The 23,668-nt window shown below is 28.2% G+C and overlaps 1 protein-coding gene across 2 annotated transcripts in view; it reads right to left on the reverse strand.

The window, feature by feature from the left end:
- HDAC1 (histone deacetylase 1) overlaps positions 1–23,668 on the reverse strand; it is a 28,141-nt gene continuing 4,473 nt past the window's right edge. The window contains exons 3-14 of one of the 2 annotated variants that reach the window (XR_015435563.1): positions 20,320–20,437; positions 19,942–20,016; positions 18,131–18,269; positions 15,467–15,608; positions 13,816–13,911; positions 10,943–11,192; positions 8,777–8,885; positions 8,452–8,510; positions 7,664–7,885; positions 7,466–7,544; positions 1,388–1,475; positions 1–629 (exon numbers count right to left, since the gene is read on the reverse strand). Coding sequence is in view for 1 of the 2 variants with exons in the window: in XM_016052152.4 (XP_015907638.1) it covers positions 1,426–1,438; positions 7,496–7,544; positions 7,664–7,885; positions 8,452–8,510; positions 8,777–8,885; positions 10,943–11,192; positions 13,816–13,911; positions 15,467–15,608; positions 18,131–18,269; positions 19,942–20,016; positions 20,320–20,437 (1,272 nt within the window). In the remaining variant the exon portion in view is untranslated. The remainder of the gene's footprint in view (positions 630–1,387; positions 1,476–7,465; positions 7,545–7,663; positions 7,886–8,451; positions 8,511–8,776; positions 8,886–10,942; positions 11,193–13,815; positions 13,912–15,466; positions 15,609–18,130; positions 18,270–19,941; positions 20,017–20,319; positions 20,438–23,668) is intronic. The other variant, XM_016052152.4, reaches the window with a different exon arrangement.

Below are 23,668 nucleotides of genomic sequence, written 5' to 3' on the forward strand. Positions count from 1 at the left end.
TATGATAAAAGTAATTTTATTTTGAGATAAAAATTGCAGTCCAATTCCAATGTTACAAAAAAATGAATGCACAAGTAGCAGAAGTTAAAACAAACTGAAATATGAATGCAATGGGGAAGAGGAAAAATGTTTAGGTTTCACTACAACTAACATCACTGTTACATATTTTGCAATCATTAAGGTGCCCCCAAAATCAATACATAGTTTTTTTTTTCATTTTAAAGTAAAACTTTTTTTTCCTCCATTTATTATTTATTTTCTCCATAATATTAAGAACCGTAAAAATATGAGCAACTTTGAAATAAACCTGTTGTAAAATCTAAACTGAAAAAAGTGAGAGTAATTTATTTACATAATGAAGCCAAAGATTAAAAACTGTAATGCCATGTTGAATATGATCAATTCTTATGGAATCTCTTAACAAAAGTCATTTTCACATCTCATGAATGCAGTTATGATGAAATATTTACAAACTGTTAACTGATGCAAATATAATCGTATTTCCGAATACACATCACTTCTCCAGTTCCAAGAATGAACTTAAAAAAAAGTGCCAAATTTCGGACTAACTTCTGATACTCGTGAATGTAGATTAAGACAACTTGAAGTTGAGAATACAAAAATGGATCCTGTAAAAAAAAAAGTTTTCAATTAATAAAAAGATAAAGTTTAGAAAAAATCCACACACTATTATAATAATTTTTTTAAATAACTAAATATAACAATTCTTATATCGCTGTTTGAAGACTAAGCTGATATAAAATAATCGAAACTGTATGGTTTAATTAGAACATGGTTACAGGAATCAATTCAGGTTTTTATCTAGAGTCTATTTTTGTGAGAAAAAATATAAAAATTGAAAATATTTTTATGAAAATTTCTTAACTATTTAAAACATTCCATTTTGGCAGTAACTATATTTTACAATAAATATAAGTAATTCAACACAAGTATCCGCAGGAATTTGATGAACTATTTTGAAAAATTAATATTTCACCATAAATGAAATATTAATTTTTCCAAATTTTTTAATATTACGATATTTATGCAATAAAAAATGTGCTGCTTTATAACTACATAAAAATGTCTTTTAGACAACTCATGAAATCTCAATCACAATTGCTAAGTATTTTCAGTTAACTTATTATTTAACAACAAACATCATCTCATTGAAAGTACATAAATGTTTCACCAGTAAAAATTTCCGATTGAAAAATATTTCAACTAAAACTTACTGCAACAATTTTTTAATAAAATGTAAGTAATGCACTTTTGTCAGTTTAACGCTATTTTAGTAATTCTTTTGAATTAAATATTTTATGCAAGAAATTCTACTTAGTCTTTTTCAATAAACAACAGAAAGCGTCAAATTCAAATTTTAACTTACCACAAAGAAAGATATATGATTCACTTCAATAATCCTCATCAGGCAGAAGTCCTATATAAGAAACAATATACAATTTATTGATACAAGACTAAAACGAAAAATAAAACAAAAAGATATGAAAATTTTTTATTTATTATAATTATTTCACAATAATTTAGTAGAGGCATAATTTTTGAATATAAAAAAAAAGAACCTAAAATCAAGCTGCAAAGGATAAAATGTTCATACGAATTATAAAAATTTATTAATTTTTCACTTTACGAACATTAATTTAAAAATATAATTCAATATTTATATTTCAACAAATATTTATTATAAATTTTAAGGATTTCAAATTATTGGTCGGTAAATTAGCCAAATATCAAAAATATTCGCCAATTTTCGAAAGTCTTAGCCAAATGCAAATCTTAAAATTTTTTCCCCCCATCTAAGGAGATTTAACCTGTATTTTTAGATCGTTTGTTTACAGGGTTCATGCTCTACTATAAAAATAAAATTCAAGGACTTTTTAAGACTTATTATAAAATTCTCAAGGACTTAAATTTTAGTTAAAGATAGACTAAAATTTAACATTTTAAACTAAAATGTTTTGACGATAAATGTTAGTCGATAATAGCAGTACTGAAAAATAAGACTTCCATTGCTCTCTCTTGATTTTGGAAAGTGATCTAAGTAAAAAAAAAAAAAAAACAAGGGTGATTGGCATCAAGTCGAGAATAAAATTCATGATGCATAAAAACGTCAGGTTTGAATTTTGCATTAAGGCTTATTTTAAGCTAGGTATACAACCTCTGAATAAGCAAAGATTCGGGCAGAAGACGGGGTAGGGGGGAATGTTCTATATAATACTGTGATATCAATTAGATATTTAAAAACAACTCTGCCGGGAGACTTTTATTTAATATTTAAAGTGGCAGAAGCATTTAGACAGTGAAATTTAAATTGTTCTTAAATATAATTTTGAAATTTCGACCACTTTTCTATTTAAGAAAATTAATCAATTATTGGATGTTGCGGCTTAATTATCATTTTAAATTTATTACCAGTCAACCATTTTAAATTGAAACAGTTGCCAACTTTCACCTCAATACCTTCTGATAGATTCTTAGTAACAATTTTGGTCACTTTGACTTTTTTAATTAACCACTCATACTTGAATTAGCTTTTTTTCAGTAGCATCGATCATTTGCACTTGACATGGTCACGTGAATATGAACTGCAACGAGTAGTTTTCAAATTGAGTATAAATACGAAAATCGATGTTTGATATTACAACATCGATGTTTGATATCGCAAAATGCGCGAATACGAATAGCGACATTGGATTTTAAACTCGCGGAAAAACTAATTGCGCTAAAAAACCGCTTAAGTACAAATCGCGATATTAGATTTTTGAATTGCTTTAATGGGAATTGCGAGTGCGATTTTTGAGTCACGCGAAAACGAATTGCAACAGCAGGCATTAAAGTGGACAAAAATAAAAAAAGCTGAACCTTTACAACGCAGGTCACTAGGAGGAGGGGGGGGGGTGCTCTATATGATACTGAGATTTATAAAAGCAACTTTTAATTATGCTGGGAGATTTTTATTCAATATTTAAAGTGGCAGAAGCATTTAGACAGTTAACTTTAAATTTTTCTTAAATATAATTTAAAAATTTCGACCACTAATATATTTAAAAAAATTAAGCAATTATAGGAAGGCGCAACTATTAAATTACTTACTAATGAAAAATATATCACATCTTTACAGTAACTAATTCAAGAGAAAGCTTACTTCTACTTCTTTCAAGAATCGCGATATTGGGTTTTAAAATCGTGTGAATATGAATCTTGATATTCGATTTTAAAATCGCATGAATATGAATCGCGATTTTGGATTTCAAAATCGTGTGAATATGAATCACGAAATTGGATTTTAAAATCGCGTGAATATGAATCGCGATTCTGGACTTTAAAATCGCGTGAATATGAATCGTGCTGTTGGATATTAAAATCGCGTGAATATGAATCTCGATTTTGGATTTTAAAATTTCGTGAATGTGAATCATGCCATTGGATTTTAAAACCGCGTGAATATGAATCGTGCAGTTGGATTTTAAAGACCCGAAAATACAAATCACGATATTAGATTTTAAAATCGCGTGAATATGAATCACGATATTGGATTTTAAAATCGCGTGAATATGAATCGCGATTTTGGATTTTAAAAATGCGTGAATATGAATCACGATATTGGATTTTAAAATCGCGTGAATATGAATCGCGATTTTGGATTTTAAAAACACGAAAATACAAATCACGATATTGGATTTTAAAATCGCGTGAATACCAATAACGATATTGGATTTTAAAATCGCGTGAATATGAATCGCGTTTTTGGATTTTAAAATCGCGTGAATATGAATCGCGATTTTGGATTTTAAAATCCCGTGAATATGAATCGAGCTGTTGGATTTTAAAAACACGAAAATACAAATTGCGATATTGAATTTTTAAATCGCGTAAATAAGAATCACGATACATAATTTTTAGATCACGTGAATACGAATCGCAGTAATTTTTAAATAGCGTACAAATACGAAAAACGATATCTGATATTACAACTGCGTGATAACGAATCGCAAAATTGGATTTAAAAATGCGTGAATACGAATCGCGATGTTGGATTTTAAACTCACAAGAATACAAATCGCGACATTGGGTTTTAAAAACGCTTAAATACAAATCGCGATATTGGATTTTGAAATTGAGTGAATAGGAATTGCTAGAACGATTTTTAAATCGCGTAAAAAAATTGCAACGCGTAAGTTTTAAATCAGTTAAATACAAAAATCGATGATTGATATTAAAATCGTTTGATTAAAAATCGCGATTTTGGCAAATTCCGGTGCAGTTCCTAATATTCCAAAAATCAGCCAAAAAAAAAAAAAAAAAAAAAAAAAAAAAACATCGGCGCTCGAAACGAAACGCTTAGACTCTTTTCCACTCTTTAGCAGAAGTCGCGGTAATCCGACTATCGTTCGGGCGGCTTGGGTTTCTCCAATAGGACTTCCCAAAAATTTTAGTTTTTGGAACACGGTCGGAAATTTTCAAAATTGGGGAAAAAAAGCGGATTTCCGCTTTCTGCAACACATAATTTTTAAATAAGTCTAATACGAAGATCGATGATTGATATTAAAATCGCCTGAAAAAGTATCGAGATTTTGTCAGAATTTGGCGCAGTTCCCAATATTTAAAATTCCTAAAATCAGCCAAACTTACATAAAATCCTAAAATCAAACAGTACGTGTCATCATCTGAAAGACGGGGAAGTCATTCTCTCACACTTACGCGCGTCAAAAGTTAAACATAGAAATACTGGAAATAGGGCTGTTTTCCTGAGTTTTCGATACTTTTCAAGGTCATTTCGAATTTTTCAAGGATTTAATATCATTTTCAAGTACTTCTAGGGGCCCTTGAAAATCAAAATGAAATTCAAGTACTTTTCAAGGCTTTTTCAAGGCCGCGGGAACCCTGATTTTAGGCTTACATTATTTGGACCCAATTCTAATTGGTCATGTGGCACATTTACCAAAATTTACTGCAATCGAAAAAAAAAAAAAAAATACTGATTTGTTTAAATGAATGACAAAACTCATTGGTGTAATTTTGAGAATCAAGTTAAATATATTTTTTTCTTTACAGTGGGAAAAATCATTAACTATAACTCTTTATTTGCCAAATTTATGATTCTATCGCATTTGACGAGGTGGTGAATGTGTAGTGCGGGCCCTGTAATCAAATTTTTTTTGTTTTAAATAACACAATCTTACACACCCACAATAAAAACTATTAAGCTAAACATTTGGTGAGCAAAAGTTAAATTTCAGACAAATGAAAACTACAACAACCATTTTAAAATTAAAATAAGGGTGAATTTTACACTATCAGGTACTACAAAAAACAATTGTATAAGTAAATTTTTAATTTTGCAAATGAAATAAGGCTTTTTATCGAACCTAATTTCAATATCAGATAACATTAAATTAATGAAAACATTTTTAGTAAGTTGTTCATTCTTAAATAAAAGTTTTTATGACTACCTATAATTTTTAATGTGGGAACTCCTTTTTTTCGGGAAATGAAAAACATATTTAGTATAGTAAAATACAGGTGATTATCAAAATAATGGAAACACTTGTGAATAAAAGGAACATTTAAATAATTCGCTTCATAAGCATTAAATATAATCTTAGCTACCAGCTTTTTTTTAAAATAAAAAGTACATATATTAGGTGGTATGACAGAACTTTAGCAGAGTTGTCTACGTTTTGATTTTTTGCCAGAAGCGTAAAACGTCAGACCTCACAGATTTTCAGAGAGGCTAAATTGCAGGAGCCCGACTAGTTGGAGCAACAGTGACCGAAACATCCCAGCTTTTAGGCGTTTCTTGAGGTACGGTGTCTAAAGTCATGACAGCATACACACAGTGCGGAAAGAAAAGCCCAGCAAAGCAAAACAGTGGACGGAAGGAGAAGCCGAGTGAAAGAGACCGATGGGCATTGAAGTGGATTGTAATGTCCAAAAAAAAAAGCCAAAGAGACCGCAGAGCTCAATCAGCATCTAGATTCTCCAGTGTCAACAATTACAGTTAGGAGATACCTTCATAAAGAGAACATTTACGGCAGAACAGCAATTCCCAAGCCTTCAAAATCTAGGGTGTTTCCATTATTTTGATAACCACCTGTATATTGCAGTAATATGCTTAATCTTACAATATGAAATCTTTTAACTCGTATTTACTTTAATTGAAGTTTGTTTATAAGGAACTGAGAGGCTCTGCCTCTTCCTTGCTTGCTCATACTTTGAAGCTGTTTAAACATTTAATATTAGCTCCCTTTTGCTCTATTCTTGTTTAATATCCCAACTTTTACACAGTATCTTTTATAATGTATTTTAATTATAATCATTTCACCTGTTCAACCTTTATTATAATCATTTACTTGTACTACAGAGGAACAGTTTTTCCATGAAGAGGCAAAAATCAAGATAATGGAATAGGTATTTGATCGCAAACAAGTAACTCTACAATTTAATCACTAAAACCAATTACAAATTTAAAAAAAAAAATAATATGACATATTTTTCATGTTCAATCATGAGAGCACAAGGTTTCAAATGATAATTCAACTTCTAATCGTTTTTGATAAACTAAAGTATGCCATAGCAATTATAATTCACTTCTGTGAGTTAAACATTGTGCACGACCATGGTACTGTGACTACTCCCCAAAAGGATTAAACCTTTTGGACAACATCCCATAACTTAACAAGGGATGTGGTAGAAGCATAGATCAGGCTTATCTGGCAAGACTACAGATCATATTTTACGCACAAAGCTTTTCTTAACTGACAGTTGCGCCAAACAGAGCCAAGATTCCACCCCCTTTCTTTTAAGATAATCGCAAAAAAATTGAATTAGCAAACCATCCAATTACATTCAGCCATCAGTCAATATTTAGGAGAAAAACTTATTATTGTGGTCTGAACGGGATTTCAATGGTTCTGGAACATTAATTTTGCCTGGTTTGTATTAAATTGTAACGCATTTACTATAATCAGGGGTGATTGTGAGCCCCAGTCAAAATTCCGGAAAATTTCTTGAGTAAAAAAAAATAAATAAATAAAAAAGTTTAAACCAAAAAATTAGAAAAAAATTTAAACAAGGTTTTTTCCTTTTTCTCAATATTTCCTAGTTTACTTAAAATATATTTAAAATTTTACACATACCTATGATGACCTGGAGAAGCAATTGGAATATACAAATATGTCCTTCTTTCTTGAGTTTATGATTATAATAACTATTTACTGATAAAAAATGAATATTAATCTTGAATATAAGCCTATAAAGTAGCTCTCTTATAAACAAATAAAATAAACTGCGTTTTTAAGTTCCACCTTTGAAAATTTGATTTCCGAAATCTTTTGTGATCACCGATGTTTTTAAACATCTGAACCTTCGATCTCCGGAAACTTCCGGATCACGGTTAGCGAAAAATCCGGATTTTTTCCGGAGCACAATCAGCCCTGTATAATACAACATTTTAGAACAAAATAAAGAAGTTTACCCTTTGCCATCAGCACTAGCAGGATCTGGTTTACGGTCTTCTTTTTCAGCTAAAATAATCATCAAAGTGAACCATGCATTATTTATAAGCAGTAAACAGATTTAGTTAAATTAACTAATTTAAAACTGTAAAATAATTCAAGAAATCTATCTATATATATATTTAAACCTTTTATGTCTGTTTCTTTCTTAGAATCAGTATCCTCATTCTTGTGCTTTTTCTTTGGCCGATGAGAGCGCACATCCCGACGCCCGTCCCCTTCATCTTCACTATCTGAAAACTCCTCATCACACGCTATTCTCTTTTCGGAAGCACGAATGCTAATGCGTTCATCAGGATTTTCTTTGTCTTCATCCTCACTTTCATTGTCAATGGCATCTTCAGGAATAGCTGATAAAAAAGACAAAATAAATTTAAAAAAATTTTAAACACATATCTCTAAATCTTCTTATTTTATATATACATAATACTTTTTATAAATATTGTTTTGTCGTTTCAATTGTAATGACTTGGACTTTTAATCAAGAGTTAAATATAAAATCTGGTTTTGACATTGTATTTTACTACTAATCATTGCATTTGTCATTACCAGAATTTCATTAGCATAAGTTGAAGACCACCATTTCTATTAATGCATATTAACTGCACATTAATGATATTAATTTTTAAAGGTCCATCAGTAAAATTTATGATTTAACAATTAATATTTCAGCTTAATTTTCCAACTGAAAAAATAAAAAGATTAAAATAATCTTACAATAGTGCTTGACAAAATGTGAATATTAGTAAAAATTTACTTTAAGTTCTGGCTTATAAATAGTGATATATGAAAAAATGAGTTATTAATTGTTACTTTTAACATATAAGGAACCATGAGACTCAAAACATATATCAAGTAAATAATAGGTTTACAATTTATAATTCAAATAAAAGAGGAACAAAATCTATAAACTCACGCTGCATCTGTACTCCAGGTGCATGTGGAAGCATTCTCAAGTTTTCAAACAATCGGGTTCTAGAAATATATATTGTTTCAAAATGGGATACTTTCAAAAGGGAATGCATTAATTTTATAATTTAAATCACAGTATATGCATAAATTATTTTTAAATAAAGCTCAGAATAATAAGACATTATGTAACTTGCTATTTAGAACAAAATAGCCTTTTTCTTACTTCCTAAAAATTTTATAAATAAATAGATTACACATGCATGGATGATAAGTATTAAAATCAGAAATAAATAACTATTCTTGAAGCAGCAATTAAAATAAGTAGTTACCTTATTTTTTCCAGATATTCAGGAGTGTTCTGATTAGCCATGTTTGAAGGGCTAATGTGTAATTTAAAATCAGGTCCAAAATATTCAAAATAGTCATTGTACGGTAATTCTGAAATAAAAATAGGCTGTGAATAAAAATGTTGCATAAAACAAATTGAGCACTGACTTGTGAAGGAAAGGAATAATAGTTCAGTAAATTAGCTAATTATAATTTTTTATAAAAAAATAGTTGTCTTACTTTAAGTTTTAAGTAAAAACAATTAAATTCTTACTAAAGATATCAGTGGTTTAAGGCAGCAACTAACATCAATGCTCGAATGATGATTAGTAAAATAAAGTATTTTGTTTCATAAAAGCAGCAGATCCATAGATTTCAGATTTGAAGTATTACTACCAAATATTTGTTCAATAGATGAAGAGGGTGCGTAGCCAAATTATTCAACAAAAAATAAGCACCTTTTAAGCACTTTTCAAGCTTTTGATAATTGACGGTTTTATCCTGTTTTAACCGTCATGTCGGGGGGAGAAAAAAAAACGTTTTGGCATTGTTTTGACAATGGTCAAAAATCTTGAAATTTTGAATCATGTAAAACGAACGGCGTTTTCAAACGCTACGGATTGACAATGCACCGAAATAGATTGGGGTTGAATTAATTATGAAAACGTTAAAAAGAACAATGTGAATGGTGTCTTTTTGCATAATTCGAAGCGAAAATCAACATAGTAAAAGAAAAATCTCATTTTGAAAAAGGAAAATTAAGCACTTTTTAAAAACACACAATGAAAAAAGCACCTTTAAAAAACGAAAATAAGCACCTTTAAGCACTTTTTAAAAACGCTACGCACCCTGGATGAATACAGATTGAGAGGAATTTATGTAAAATTATTTCAGAATTTGTTCTTAAATAAAATGGAAAAGAAATAATTAACTCCTTAGAATGATCAGCTATTGATCTGGATTAACACCATTCCCTCTCATATAAAAGAAAACTTTACAAAATCAAATCTTTGTCATTTGATTTGCAGTTAATTTTAAAATCCTGGCAAAAAAAAAAAAAAAAAAGAGAAAGAAACACTGTATATTTTTTTTTCATCACTTCACTTACAAATATTTTGCCATTAACATTAATGTAGCTATCAAAATATTTTAATTTAAAGCTCAAAAATAATAATGTAATGGATTTTAAGATTTTAAAGCACAACCTATTAGATGTAAAATCAAATATACACTGTTCACAAGTAAAACATTTAAGTTAAAACTCAAAATTGCTCGATACTAAAAATAAATAAATAAAAACAGCAATAATTTCTCTTTTAATTATTTTTTAAATGAAGAAAGCATTATTCATAGATACAGTCGGACCTCTATCTAATGAAGACGCTAAATTCTGATAATAAGTTCGTTACATGGAAAATTCGTTAAATAGAAAATCAACTTGTGAAATACTTAAACGACACAAAACAGGTTTCAAATTCATAAACACTAGACATAGTTAAAATAGCAATGGATACACCCTCATATTGTAAAGTAGTCTCTACTATATATTTTATAAATCTTAATCCTAAAAGAAATCTGCATGAAAAGAATGAATAGAGCAAAACATTAACCAGCGTTACACAATCATGCTACATACATTTTCCACTAAAAAAAAGATAAATTTATGCATAAAATTATACCTGCATTTATCATAAAAGTAATTTTAAGCATACATTACCACATTCGTTCTAAAGTTTAATTGCTACTGATAAAATCCGTTAATTTTGTCTGAGTTTTTCGTTTGAAATACGAACAAAAAGGGAAAGTGATTTTACTGCTTTCTCTAAAAGTTAAGTGGCTTCGAAATTCAATTCAAGGTTATTTCCCCCTTAAAATGCGTTAACAAGTTTAAAATGTTCAGAAATAGTTTGGGAAATAGGGAAAGAGGATCACAAAGAAAAGTTCATTTAATAGAAAATTCACTTCGCTATTTGGAAGCTATTTTATGAGGAAATTTCCAAAATGTTTTTGGTTCCTCGAAAAAATTCGCAAAATGGAAGTTCATTATACAGAAGTCCGACTGTAATTATATTTTACACCAGATACAGATGAAGCAGATAAATTAAACATATAAAAAATACATAGATAAAAACAAATAAAGCAGTGGTAAGAAGCAAGGCAAAATTTACCATTAGCAACATCCGTATTTAAAGCAACGGATGTTTCATGTGTCCAGCACCGAGCGACATTTCTGATTGTGTATCCTCCACCACCCAGAAGCAAAAGAGGAAGGTTATATTTCTTTACAAATTCAACACATTTGCCGTGTCCCTTCAATGTCAAATTGAAACAACCAAGTCTATCGCCTGACAAAGAGTCAGCACCACATTGTAAGACAATAGCACTCGGTTGATACATCTCCATCACTTTCGATATCAGCTGTAAACAAAAGAGTCAGTTCATTCACCTACTAATAATGTTGTTACATATTCAATATTTGAGTGACTGCCTTTTCCGGTAAAAATATTTAAGTAATAATTGTATGGTTTAGACACTATTTAGACAAATAATAACTGCTTTGATAATAAATAATAATAATCAATAAAACCTAAGAATAGAATGTGGAGAATTAGGAAAATATAAAATGTTATGCTTCAAAATAGTAGAACGAATATGATGGATGTTAGGTTGGTAAACTAACAAAAATAAGATATAGCAGTCAAAATATCCTAACCTGAGAAAATATAATAAAATAAAAAGCCCATTAGTTATAGAGTCAAAATGTCATTGTATTTTATTTTATATCTTCATCTCTTTTTAATTTTAATTAAAAGTAACTAGAAAATTTTATTTACAAGTTAGAATATCAGATTTCCTTTCAGAAAAATAATGTGAAAACTTATTTCACCACAAACCTCACACTAATACTTATATTTTGAATTTAATTAAGACTCACAAATTTCGAATTCCTTTAAGTGTTCAGTTTGTGAGTATTCCATGGTTAATCCATGTAGTTTTCTGAGCATTCCAGACAGTTTTTTAAAGTTTTAAAATTTGTATTTGAGTAAATACTGATTTTATAATTCTCAATGCAGTGATTCCATTGTTAATCCACAATCTTCTCGTTCATTTTCTACCATTTTTCAACTATTTCTATGAGCTTTTTCAAATATCGATGCCTTGATACCATGTTATTACGAAGCAGGAATTTCAAATTCGAGTGATTCTTGTTTTGACAGGCTTGAATTATGGCGATTCCATCATAAATCTTCAGTTTTCCGACATATTCTTTTTGCCATTTGCTCATCGTTATTTCCATCATTTCTAGATGGTTTTCCAAACACCAATATTTTAAATATATTAGGACATTTGATTGAATCTATGTCACTTCCTGAAGTGCATGATTCACAACTACTCCGTTGTAAATCTGCCTGCTTTTTTACTATCATTTCCTCGACACTTATTTATCACTTCTTGAGTTTTTTTCACAAGGTTTTAACAATTCGAACAATTGTAATACAATATTATTACTAAACAAGATTTTGAATTTGAGACAACACTTTTGGCGAATTCAGTTTGAGATTATTGCAAGGTAAATTCACAAAATTTTTTTTAATTTTAATTTGGTTTTTCAAATTTCAATATTCTCGTTAGTTTTCATGCGACCCACCCGGCCTTCCATTGAATTTAGAGAAAGCAGTTGCTTGAAGAATTTATTATCAAAATAACTAATAGAAAGAATAATAAGGATAGCACTATAGTAGATATTTCTGAATTTATAAAGTTCTATTAAAGAAAAATAATTGAATTATAATTAACAGCAACACTTTAAATTATAACTAACATCTTCAGGGATCTGTCCAGACATTCTGCGAAAGGTCCTGCTTTCGTAAAATTGTGAAAAAACTACTCATAATGTGTGAATATAAAATAAGAGTTAAGTCTCATTCTTTCTACCAGGGTCCTACTATTGTGAATTTGCGCAAATAGGGTCCTGTTATTGCAAAAATTGCTAAAAACCTTTTTAAGAAGTTTTTAAATTGTAAATAGATACAAGATTCTGCTCAGCAATTGTTGCTACTAAATTAGAGATGCAACATACAGATATTTGGTATTTAGCCTACACTGCTCAACACAGAATATTCATTTCGGACAAATAATGGAACAAAATCACTCATATTTTTAATAATTTCAATTGGCATATTTTAAATAACAACTCAGTTATGTAACACTTTTAATGTGTTACGCATTAAGTAAATTTAAACAATTCTTAAATTTATAATATTTTATTCAAAAAATTGTCAGAAATGTATTTTTATTTGTATAATATTCCATTAATTAATTTTATGAATAAATATAACTTGATCAATTATTTATTTACAAAAAAAAATAAATTATCATTTAATATTAATAAGAATGTGCATAAGAAATTATCATTTAATATTAATAAGAATGTGCACACGATGTTTGTAAATACAGAAATATTTTCTTAGAGCACTACATTTGGAATTTAAACTTAGGGAAACTTGGAAAACTTAGTTTGTCTCAAACTGCCTTTCTCTCCCCCTCCTCTTCAGGGAAGGGTTTATTCGATCAACAAAACAATAATGAAGATAAACAAATTTGTGAAGGGTCCGATTAAAAGATAAATTATTTTGTGCAGGGTCCATTAATGAACCCAAATTTCTTCTAAACAGACCCCTGATCTTGAAATTATTTTAATATCATTGTTTAATTATAATTTTATTAAAAATACCTGTATAATATTTTAAGTTATTATAAAAGGCATTGGACGTATTTAATATCATTGTTATTGTAAATTATGTCAAGAGTTTTTTATTAATTTATGATATAACTTTTTTTTTTTTTTTTTTTAAATCCACAGTTTTCATAAATTCTAACTTTGTTCAAGAAATTTTCAAAATATCACGTTTAAAATCAGCTGTTGTGTTTGAGCAATATGACAGATTTTTGGGAGATGTGATACCCTGGAAGGAATTCCCTGGAAGTGGGTGAAATTTACAATCATTCTACTGAGAGTAGGTATTGAAAAATGACTTACAGGTTGAAAAATTCCTTGCTCGTAAGATTCATCATCAATTCCATCTCTAAGAGGGAAATTCACAGCATAATATTTGCCTTTGCCAGCACCAATATCCTAAAGAAGTTAAGAACAGACACAAACTCGATTATTTAAAAGTTTAAGCACATACATAAAAAAAAGGAAGAAAATACACTTCAATATCTTTTTATGTCATAATTTTTTTTTACTTTGAATGAAGTGATGCAGAAATAATTTGCGGGCACAACTAAAATGCATCAATATAAAATAGATTAACAGAATGCAAAACCAGCAAATTGAAAAAAGAAATGGAAAAATGTTTATAAGTAATACCTTTCTTAAATATAATATCTATACAATATTCACCACGTCACTATTGACAACCAAATATTAAGGACCAAAATTTATATATTAATATTAGGTTTTAAATAGATTGCAAATTCAGCAAAATGCTGCAAAACTCTATTTTTACATAAGATTGAACAATTTTTTCAGGGTACTCCCATTGATTTGGTTTTCTTAAATTTCATTAAAGAAGGAATATTATTATAAAGTAGAATTTTTTTTTTTAAATTTAACATTTCATAATATTTTTTAATTTGATAAACATGAAATTAACTTACTTAAGTGAAATATGCTATTTTAAATTAACTAAAAGATTCTAACTAAAGTTTCTTTTATTCAATATTCACAATTTATGAGCAATAATGAGGAAAATTGGTGAAAATTAACTTAAATATGAAACATATTTTGGTTTCAGACCTAAAAAAAGGAATAATCTATTTTATTATAAGATCAGGTGGATAAAGTGGGTATAAAATCAAGTTTATTTTAGCTCTAAAACCGAAACATTAAATTAATTTTACTGAAAATTTTGATGCATTTTATAAACATTCGATTTACGGTAATGCATTAAAAAGAACCTGTTTTGATATGCCCACTTTACCCTGGTAAGTGGGCATAGTTCTAAAATTAGCACAGATTTTACTAAAAAAAATATACAGATATTGTTTCAGAAATAAAAATGGTCTTAAATAAATGTATCATGATAATGTTAAAAAAAATAAATCATTATATTAGAATTAATGGTCATGGCTATCAAACTTACCATACACATACTATGCATAGGTTTTAGTTCGGGTGCAGAATGTTTCGCTGAACACAATTTCATCAAAAAGCAAGAAAAGTGTAATAGTTTTTGGTTCATTTGAAATATATACAGGGTATTCGCTACATTTTAGATTTTCAAATTTATGACTTTCTATGACTAATTCCTAGAGTTTTTCGAAACTTAACGAAGTTACTAATTTCTCCAACAAAAACAATAAATTTAAAAAAGCATTATACTAACATTTATTGAAATGACAGGTATAAACAAAACTGTTATATTCTGCATCTTCATATTCATAGATTTTAAATTTAAAAAACAGAGTGAAGAAAGGGTTGAAGCAATAAAATAGTTGAAAAAACAGTAATATTGTTGCTGAAAAGTTAAAGATTTAGGGATGATATTTCCAAATCTTTAACTTTTTACCTTTAAAATAACAACACCTTGTTTGTTAAATTTTTTTTTTTTTAAATTACGTTTGTCATTTGGTTGATCTTATTGAGTAATCATCAATACATATACTATGCATTTGAACAAACTTACTCTTAAATCTCCAGTTCCAGGAAAATATTCTCCATACTTATGAAATGAACAGGTCATGACTCTATCTGTTGTATAGAAAGCCTCTTCAACACCATCTCCATGATGAATGTCAATATCAATGTAAAGGACTCTCTGGTGATATCTAAATATATATAAAGCACTATTAAAAAAAAGTTTGGTGCAAAAAAATTAGTTTTATACTTAGTTTATAAGCAAAACCAATCAATAGGACTATGTGAGGTATTATCATAATAATATTGCAACGTCTAATTCAGGGATGAGAGTAGTCAGAAAGTAAAAAAGAGGAAATCAAAAAAAAAAAATTTTATATATATATATATATATATATACATAAAAATTTATATATATATATATATATATCTGTTTTGCGGATATAATCGTGTGGGCTGAAGAAAAGATTATATCTTTTTTTTTTCGGTTTTTTAAATAAAATTTCACCTTTTTTTATTTTTTTTAACAACTTATTTTTTTACTTATTATTTCCCCCCCCCCTTTTTTTTAATTTGTCTATTATTTTTCTTTGTTTTTTTTTCTTCATTTTGAACATATATATATATATATATATATATATATATATATATATATATATATATATATATATATATATAATATAAATATATATATATATATATATATATATAATATAAATATATATATATATATAAATAAGAATCGCAATGGGCAACTTTTAAATCAGGTAAATACGAAAATCGATGATTGATATTAAAATCGCGTGAATAAAAATCTAGATATTTGCAGAGTCTGGCCTTGTGATTTCTAAAAGGCTCGTTTGTATTGTTTTTGTTTAGACATAATAAATAAAAATTTACGAGATTAATTGAATGAGCAAATAAATATTTTCACCGTAAATCCACCTCTATTTTTTTGTTTGTTTTCACGCCAGAATACAAGCAGCGACGTCTGAGTTACGAAAATACGAGCTATCCAGCCGACGGATAAAAAATACGGAAAATCATATTTTCTGTGCGTGAAATCGGAGAAAATAGCTAAAATAAGTAAAAATGCGGAAGGGTTAGCAGCTAGGGCGTAGATTGAATTTTCTGTTTATCTTTGAAAATCGTAAATAAATATAATTATTTTACTTCAATGACTGAATTTAAAAAAAAAAAAACGGGATATTTATTTAAAAAAACGAAGCATTTAGAAAATCGGAGTTTTTGATAAAAAGGCTGAAATTCTAGAGACAAAAAAAAATCTCCTCCCTGTGTAAAGGTCAACCAGTTTTATCCCAAGGAAATGATTTTTAGAGAAACTTCAGAGGGAGGAAAAGGGACTTCAATAATTTCCCTCCACGGAAAATTAAATTCCTCATAAAACATTTTAACTTGTGCAAAAAAAATTTCAGCGGAAATTAGCGGAAAAAAAGGAAAAATTTGAAAAAAAGCGGAAATCCGCGAATCCGCGGAAGAATCTCATCCCTGCTAATTACATTGATGTTTTACATTTGGTATTGTGAAATTTTGAATTTGTGCACTTTTTGATTGATATTAATTGATAATTACGGCAATAACATTCTAGTAATAACTCAATCTTCAGTTACCTAACAGAACAAAAAAATTTCAAGAATACTTTAGATTTGTTTACTTACTAAAAATAAATTACATATATTTTTAAAAAAAGTGGAATAGTCCGCGCAGATAGGGCATGTAAGGAAAAAAATAGCCCGTTGTAGACTATGTCTTTAAATTAGCAATTAAATCAAGATTAAAACGCATTTACAAAAATCTTTATTAACAGCAGAATAAAAAACTTAGCTGATGGAATGCGTAAAAGATTGAAAACTAAAGAACAGCTAACACCTAAACGCACATGTATCTTACAAGTCACTCCCCTTACAGTAAATTTAGTACATTACTATCAATATTTATTAAAAAAGAACGCATTAAAAATAAAACGAATCATTGGACAAAAAGATGCATTCTTTATGATTTTTAACAATGATTATTTCCCTATAATTAAAGACAGCAACAGACTGATTAAAAAATGATAATTGGCTGAATTGATTTGAAAAAAAAAAATAATAACATGAAGGGATTTTCACAATTCGAAAACTGAAGGATTCAACAATACTTTGATTCTCAATAATAAATAATTACATTGGGAAAGATAAAGATAATCGCCATGGAAATCATCGTTCACTAATGATTGGAGGAAATTCTTATTGCCGGAACCTGCCATCAACAATGCCTGATTGGGAGAATCATTGAACTATTGATAACAATGCTCTTCAATGTGTTCGCAGACAATGTCTATGATGCATCGGGAAACATCGTACACATTGTGGGTAAATTGTCATTTCTCATACTTCGAAAAACACGCCATTCCAAATATCAGATAACCGATTATGGCATAACACATATTTTTCAATGCATTACCCAGTCCTACTTCTCATATAAATTTATAGCTAAGATTAAGAAAATAGTTTAGACCTAAATTTTTAAAAATAAAGAGTTGTATAGTTTACTGAGGATAAAAGACTTAACAGTTTCAGTATAGACTTGGATTGATCATTTTTTGAAATTATAATTTTTTTTTTACAATTAAACAAGGTCAAAATAGCATCAATTGCAATTATGATGTATAGGTCCAAGTTATAGTTATAGTACAAAATAAGAATCTTACTTGAGAAGTTCCAAAATTGCAAGCACGATGTCATTTACGTAACAAAAACCTGAAGCTTCAGACTTTTTAGCATGATGGAGTCCTCCAGCCCAATTAACTGCAATTTCTGCTGCTTGCTTATTTAATTTAACAGCACCAGCTACAAAATGCAAGAAAATCTGTTTGAATGACTGACATGGCAAACAATTTTCAAAATTTTAAAACTTACATTAAAATATGAAGTAATGAAAACAAGAAAATATGTAAGTAATGAAAACAAGAAATTTGTGCAATCTCGATATTTAGAGAAGTTAAAGCAATTTACTCTTAGATTAAATAAAAAAAGAGATATTTAGTATTTTTGTACTAAGAAATATTTTGATTATTAAAATGTTCAAGTTATAAAGGACAAGATAACTGATCTTTTAGTTTAAATGAAAATCAAAAGGTAAAAAAACATTCAATATAACCTCTAAAATTTAAACAGCTTGGGAGGATGTAAGACAGATTTTAGGCAGCTTAAACTTACAGAAATTTGAAAAAAAAAAAAATTCTGAAGCACAAATCTAGGTGGTTTTTTTTAGTCTTAACCATTACTAGTACTCAAAAGTGGTACCTAGATAAGACTTTTAAAATTTTTTTAAAAAACCAGATTGTATTAACAGGGTGTGTAGCCAGATTTTTCATCAAAAAATAGGCACCTTTTAAGTATTTTAAGCACTCAAAAAAAATATTTTTAATCACTTTCCAAAAAAAAAAAATAAATAAACCATAACTAGGATCTGTGCAGTAACAAAAATTATTTTTTTCTATCCTTTTTAAGTTCTTAATTTATAAATATAAATTCAATAAAATTCAAAAACGCTTTCAAAAACTTTACATAATCATGATAAAATAACTAGTTTCTGATAAATATTGCAGAGAAAATTATAAAAAGCATGAATTTTTTGTAATTTAGAACAACAATCGATGCGGCAAAGAAAAAATCTCTTCTTAAAAGATAAAAAATTAAGCACTTTTTACAAACACCAAATAAAAAAAGCATCTTTAAGGGCTTTTAAAAAACGTAAATCAAAAATAAGCACCATTAAGCACTTTTTAAAAATACAGTACAGAACCCGTTATCCGGAAATCAGAAAACTGGAAAACCAAAAAACCGGAACAAAATTCGATACATTTTACGGCCATTTAAAAAATAATTTTTTTTTTATTCCTCATAAGATTTTTCTTTCTTTTTTTGAAAGATGTTTACCTTACCATCATTTTGGAAATAATCATTAGTGTATTACTTCATCGTTTTTTCTTCTTTTTAAGATTATTTCCAATTTTATTTTTTTTTTAAGTTGGGTTTAACAATAAAAAAAACAGCCTTTTTGTAGCGACTCAGAAAACCAGAAAAATCAGTTATCCGGAATAGCGATGGTCCTGATCGTTCCGGATAATCGGTTCCCTACTGTACTATGCACCCTGATTAAGATGTTACTGTTTTTCGATCATATTTCCATTAGTTATTCATAGAGATATTTTTTTAAAAATCCTGATGTTTTTAATAGCACAATATTATAATGGCGCGTAAACTGAATATCAAGTAACACATTTTAGCAACCAATATTCCACATGGTCAATATGTAACGAATTCACGCAACCAATTCATATGATGTAGTGAATCACTTTTTCAGCATTATCTCACTTTTTCTTCTGTCTGGTACTGCATTTAGTTTACAATTGATTTAGCTCATTTCTTCTTGACAAAAGTTGAAAACAAAGTCTGCTTTCTGACGTGAAACAGTATAATTATTATAAGGGGGAAAATGCTATATTGGCAGACTTACCAACAGATCCACCAGTAGAAAGTTGGCAAAATTCATAAAGTCCATCAAACACTGGACAATCTTCTCCGACATTGACTGTAAAAGATTTAAAAAATGTTACTAAAAATTCTCAAGTAGTTATCACAAGAATTGAAATAGCTTTTGCATTATAAAGGAGACATTCCAAATATTAGAAATGTCTTAAAAAGAGAGTATATGGCACTCTGCCCTAGCCAATGCAGTGTCATAGTCACTCTGAACAGAAAGAAAAAAAATATATTATTTGAAAATCTTCTAATGCTTCATCAAGAATAAGTGAATTGCCCAAAACTTATTTAAAAAGCAACTAATGCTTGAGACACATAATAAAAATTACTTAAAAAATAATATTTAACTTACATCTTTGCATTTGTTTGTTATATTCTCCCATATTGTCCGGCCTGATACTACGCAAGAAACGGACATAGTCATCACTATGGTATTTAGTCATTTCTTCTTGTGTTGCCTTGTGAGGTCTCTGAAAAATACATTTATAAAAGATTAGAAACATCAGTTTTAACATCTTTGCTACTACAGATAACTTAACTCTTTGAAAAAATTCTAGAAAGTTAATAATAAATAGCATGAATGATATAATTATATAGTGGAGTTGACTCCTGTTTAAAAAATGTGTATAAATTAAAATTCATTATTAAAAATTACGATCATTATTATATTTAATATAACAAATATATTACTTCATATCCTGACAAAGGTAAAAGATTTTAAAAATAAACAAAATTTTATTTTATTACAATTAAAATTTATCAAACATTTATTTCAGACATATAGATTTTATATTTTCTTTAAGATATTTAATAGCACTTTATGAAAATTTGAATTAAAAAAAATTATTAAAAAAAAACAAAACAGATGTTCCACCTTTACTGATTTTTGAATGAAAATAAGATCATTTCACTTGAATCTCGTAAAGATTGATAAGCTTTTAAATTTGTGTTTTAGAAAAAACAATTTTGGCGAACTTAAGTTAATTTTTTTAAATATCATAATGATAATATAGTAAAAGTTTAAGCAATGATAAGTTACAAGAAGGGAAGTAACAAATATTTGATCACTATTCGGCCCTTTTGCGGAATATTCGGTAAGCCGAATGTTTGGACAAATATTCGACAAAGTATTTTTTCAAAAATTATTTTTAGAAAGTTATTTTTTTCTTTCTCATTTTACAAATTTGAATAGATTAATAAAGAATAATCTGAAATCGTATTTTTTTACTATGCATTATTAGAAATAGTTTTTACATATAATTGATAAGTTCTAAAAACTAAATATTCAAAAGCATTTGTAGACCATATTTTTTTAGCGCTTTATGGACACTTCTTTTCCGGAAAATATTATTTTTAGTATCTAAGTTTTGATTTATGAATTAAGAGGAGTTTTTTTTTTCAATTTTTCTTTTTCAACTTTACGTATATATCTGGTGCTGTTAGTTTTTTAATTATTTTAAATTTTTTTTTTATGGACAACTATTATATATTTTTTTCCCTTTTCCCCCATACCAATGACATAGCTAAGTTCTGATTAATTTTCAATAATGACTTAACTTACTTAAATAAGAAAAATATAAAACTAAAAAATCCTTTCCTTTATTCAAGGAAACCTGTTCAGAAGGTCAAATAGAAAGTCATATAAACTAAATGCATCAAGAAGTTTCAGCTTGACACATTAGCAGGGGTGAATGTGGGCCCAACTCAAAAATCCTGAAAATTTCTTCAGTAAAATCACTCAAAAAATTAATATCTTTATAAATTTAAATCATTGAAATTTTCAAAACATGATATTTCAAATGAATTATATGCAGCATAATTTAAATGAATAATTATGTGTAAGTTTACTTTTATCTCTAATCACACTTATTATTCTACCAGAAAAAATATTTCCAAATGAAAGAGATACCAAGCATAAATTCTAGTTCTAATATTTTCAAATAAAATATGCAAGAATTTTTATAAATAAACGTGCTTGATGATTTCCTGAAACTTCTGGACTTTGGATTTCTAGAAACTTTCGGATTGCGGTCAGCAAGAAATCCGGATTTTTTTTCCGGAGCACAATCACCCCTGCATTAGAAATATTCAATTTTCTTTATATAGTGAAGGAAGATGATACACCCAACGCACGTTTTATGACTCTTTCTACAAATGAAAATTTGCAACTTTTAATTTCTATAACAATATTAATGAAAAATGTCTTTGATTTAATTTTATAACAGCAGTTGAAGAGCCGACCCAATTTTCAGGGCTGCCACAGGAAAAATACCCCAAAAAAATTGCTTAGGTAGCATAAAATTTTTAAAAAAGTAGCCTGTAAGCAAAAAAAAAAGTCGCAAAGAAGTAGTATAATAAAAATTTACATTAGGTAATAATTGAAGAAAGGTTTTAGGTTTATTGAAGAGGTTATTGAGGTTTATTAGGTTTATTGAAGAAAGATTTTATTAAATTAGATTTTCTCTTGTTGACAACCCTATTTAGCCTATTTTCTTCTTGCTCACACACTCTCTCTTTTTCTTTCAATTTGAGACTACCTTCTATCATACCCTGTGCTATCCGAATGCTCTCAATATTTTTATCATCAATTGCCAGTTTCAACCTCTTATTTGCCTCTTTAAAAAGTTCATCAGCTGATTTTCCAATTTCCTTTCGTTCTCAGTTGACTATCTTTGCTTTCTCTTCCAATTTTTTGACTGACCCTTTTAAATTTAACAAATTTTCTTCCTGCTTTTTCTTTTCTTTAAGGTTTTCTTCATTTTCTCTTTCTACTCTCAGCTCTTCTTCTTTCTTCTTTTTCTGATCATCAAGATAAAGTTGATATGATTTACGTGCACCATAAGCTAAGTTTAAAAGATCTTTAGTTATTGGAATTTCTGAAACCTTAGAATGAAGTTTAATGGAATCTCTGATCAGTAATCGGTCATTCAGAACTCGCTCTGACATTGAAGATTTATCTTCAGATAAAACTCTACGGGACACTGAAAATCCTCTTTCTACCTCACTGTTTCCATGAGATAATGATAAACAAACTTTAATAAGTTTACTTAAAGATGGATATTTTAAGTGCCCCAAATCTGTTTTTTTATATATGATATTCTGCCAAAAATGATCAATTCTTATATTACAACTGAGAGAACTAAAGTCACTTTCTGTTTGTAAAATCCTCCAATCGTCTTTCGCATCAACTTCCTTTACATCAATAAATGCAAAGCTTCTTGCGATTTTGCCTATAGCAGAGACACTTTTTTCAAGAGCTATGCGCCCAATAGACAAACGTAAATCTGTCAGCAAACTGTCTCTTTTAGAAATATTATTCCATATATAATTATAAGAACACATATAATGCCTTTGAATCTTTCGATATACATCTAATTTATCATTTTCATGCAACTTATTGATTTCTTTTCTTGTCAATTCATCACAATCCAAGGAAGTTTCCTTTCTTAAATTCTCAATAGCAATAGTTCCATTTATTTCTACATTAGGTTTACAAATACGACCGGAAATCTTCTTTAACAAAATTTTAATTTCAGTATCCAATACATGTATTAACGGTTCAGACTTCTGAAAATTTTCCAAAAAAGAACCATATAATTTTGAACTTTCTACGATGAAATTTAACTCAGCTTTTATGTCCGCAATTCTTATTGCTTTCATTATTCTTTTGTATTTTTCAGTTTGAGTAATTCTTTTCTCTT

Source organism: Parasteatoda tepidariorum, chromosome 1 (genome assembly GCF_982258835.1).
Source record: "Parasteatoda tepidariorum strain Cologne lab strain chromosome 1, Ptep-v5.0, whole genome shotgun sequence".
NCBI lineage: Eukaryota > Metazoa > Arthropoda > Arachnida > Araneae > Theridiidae > Parasteatoda > Parasteatoda tepidariorum.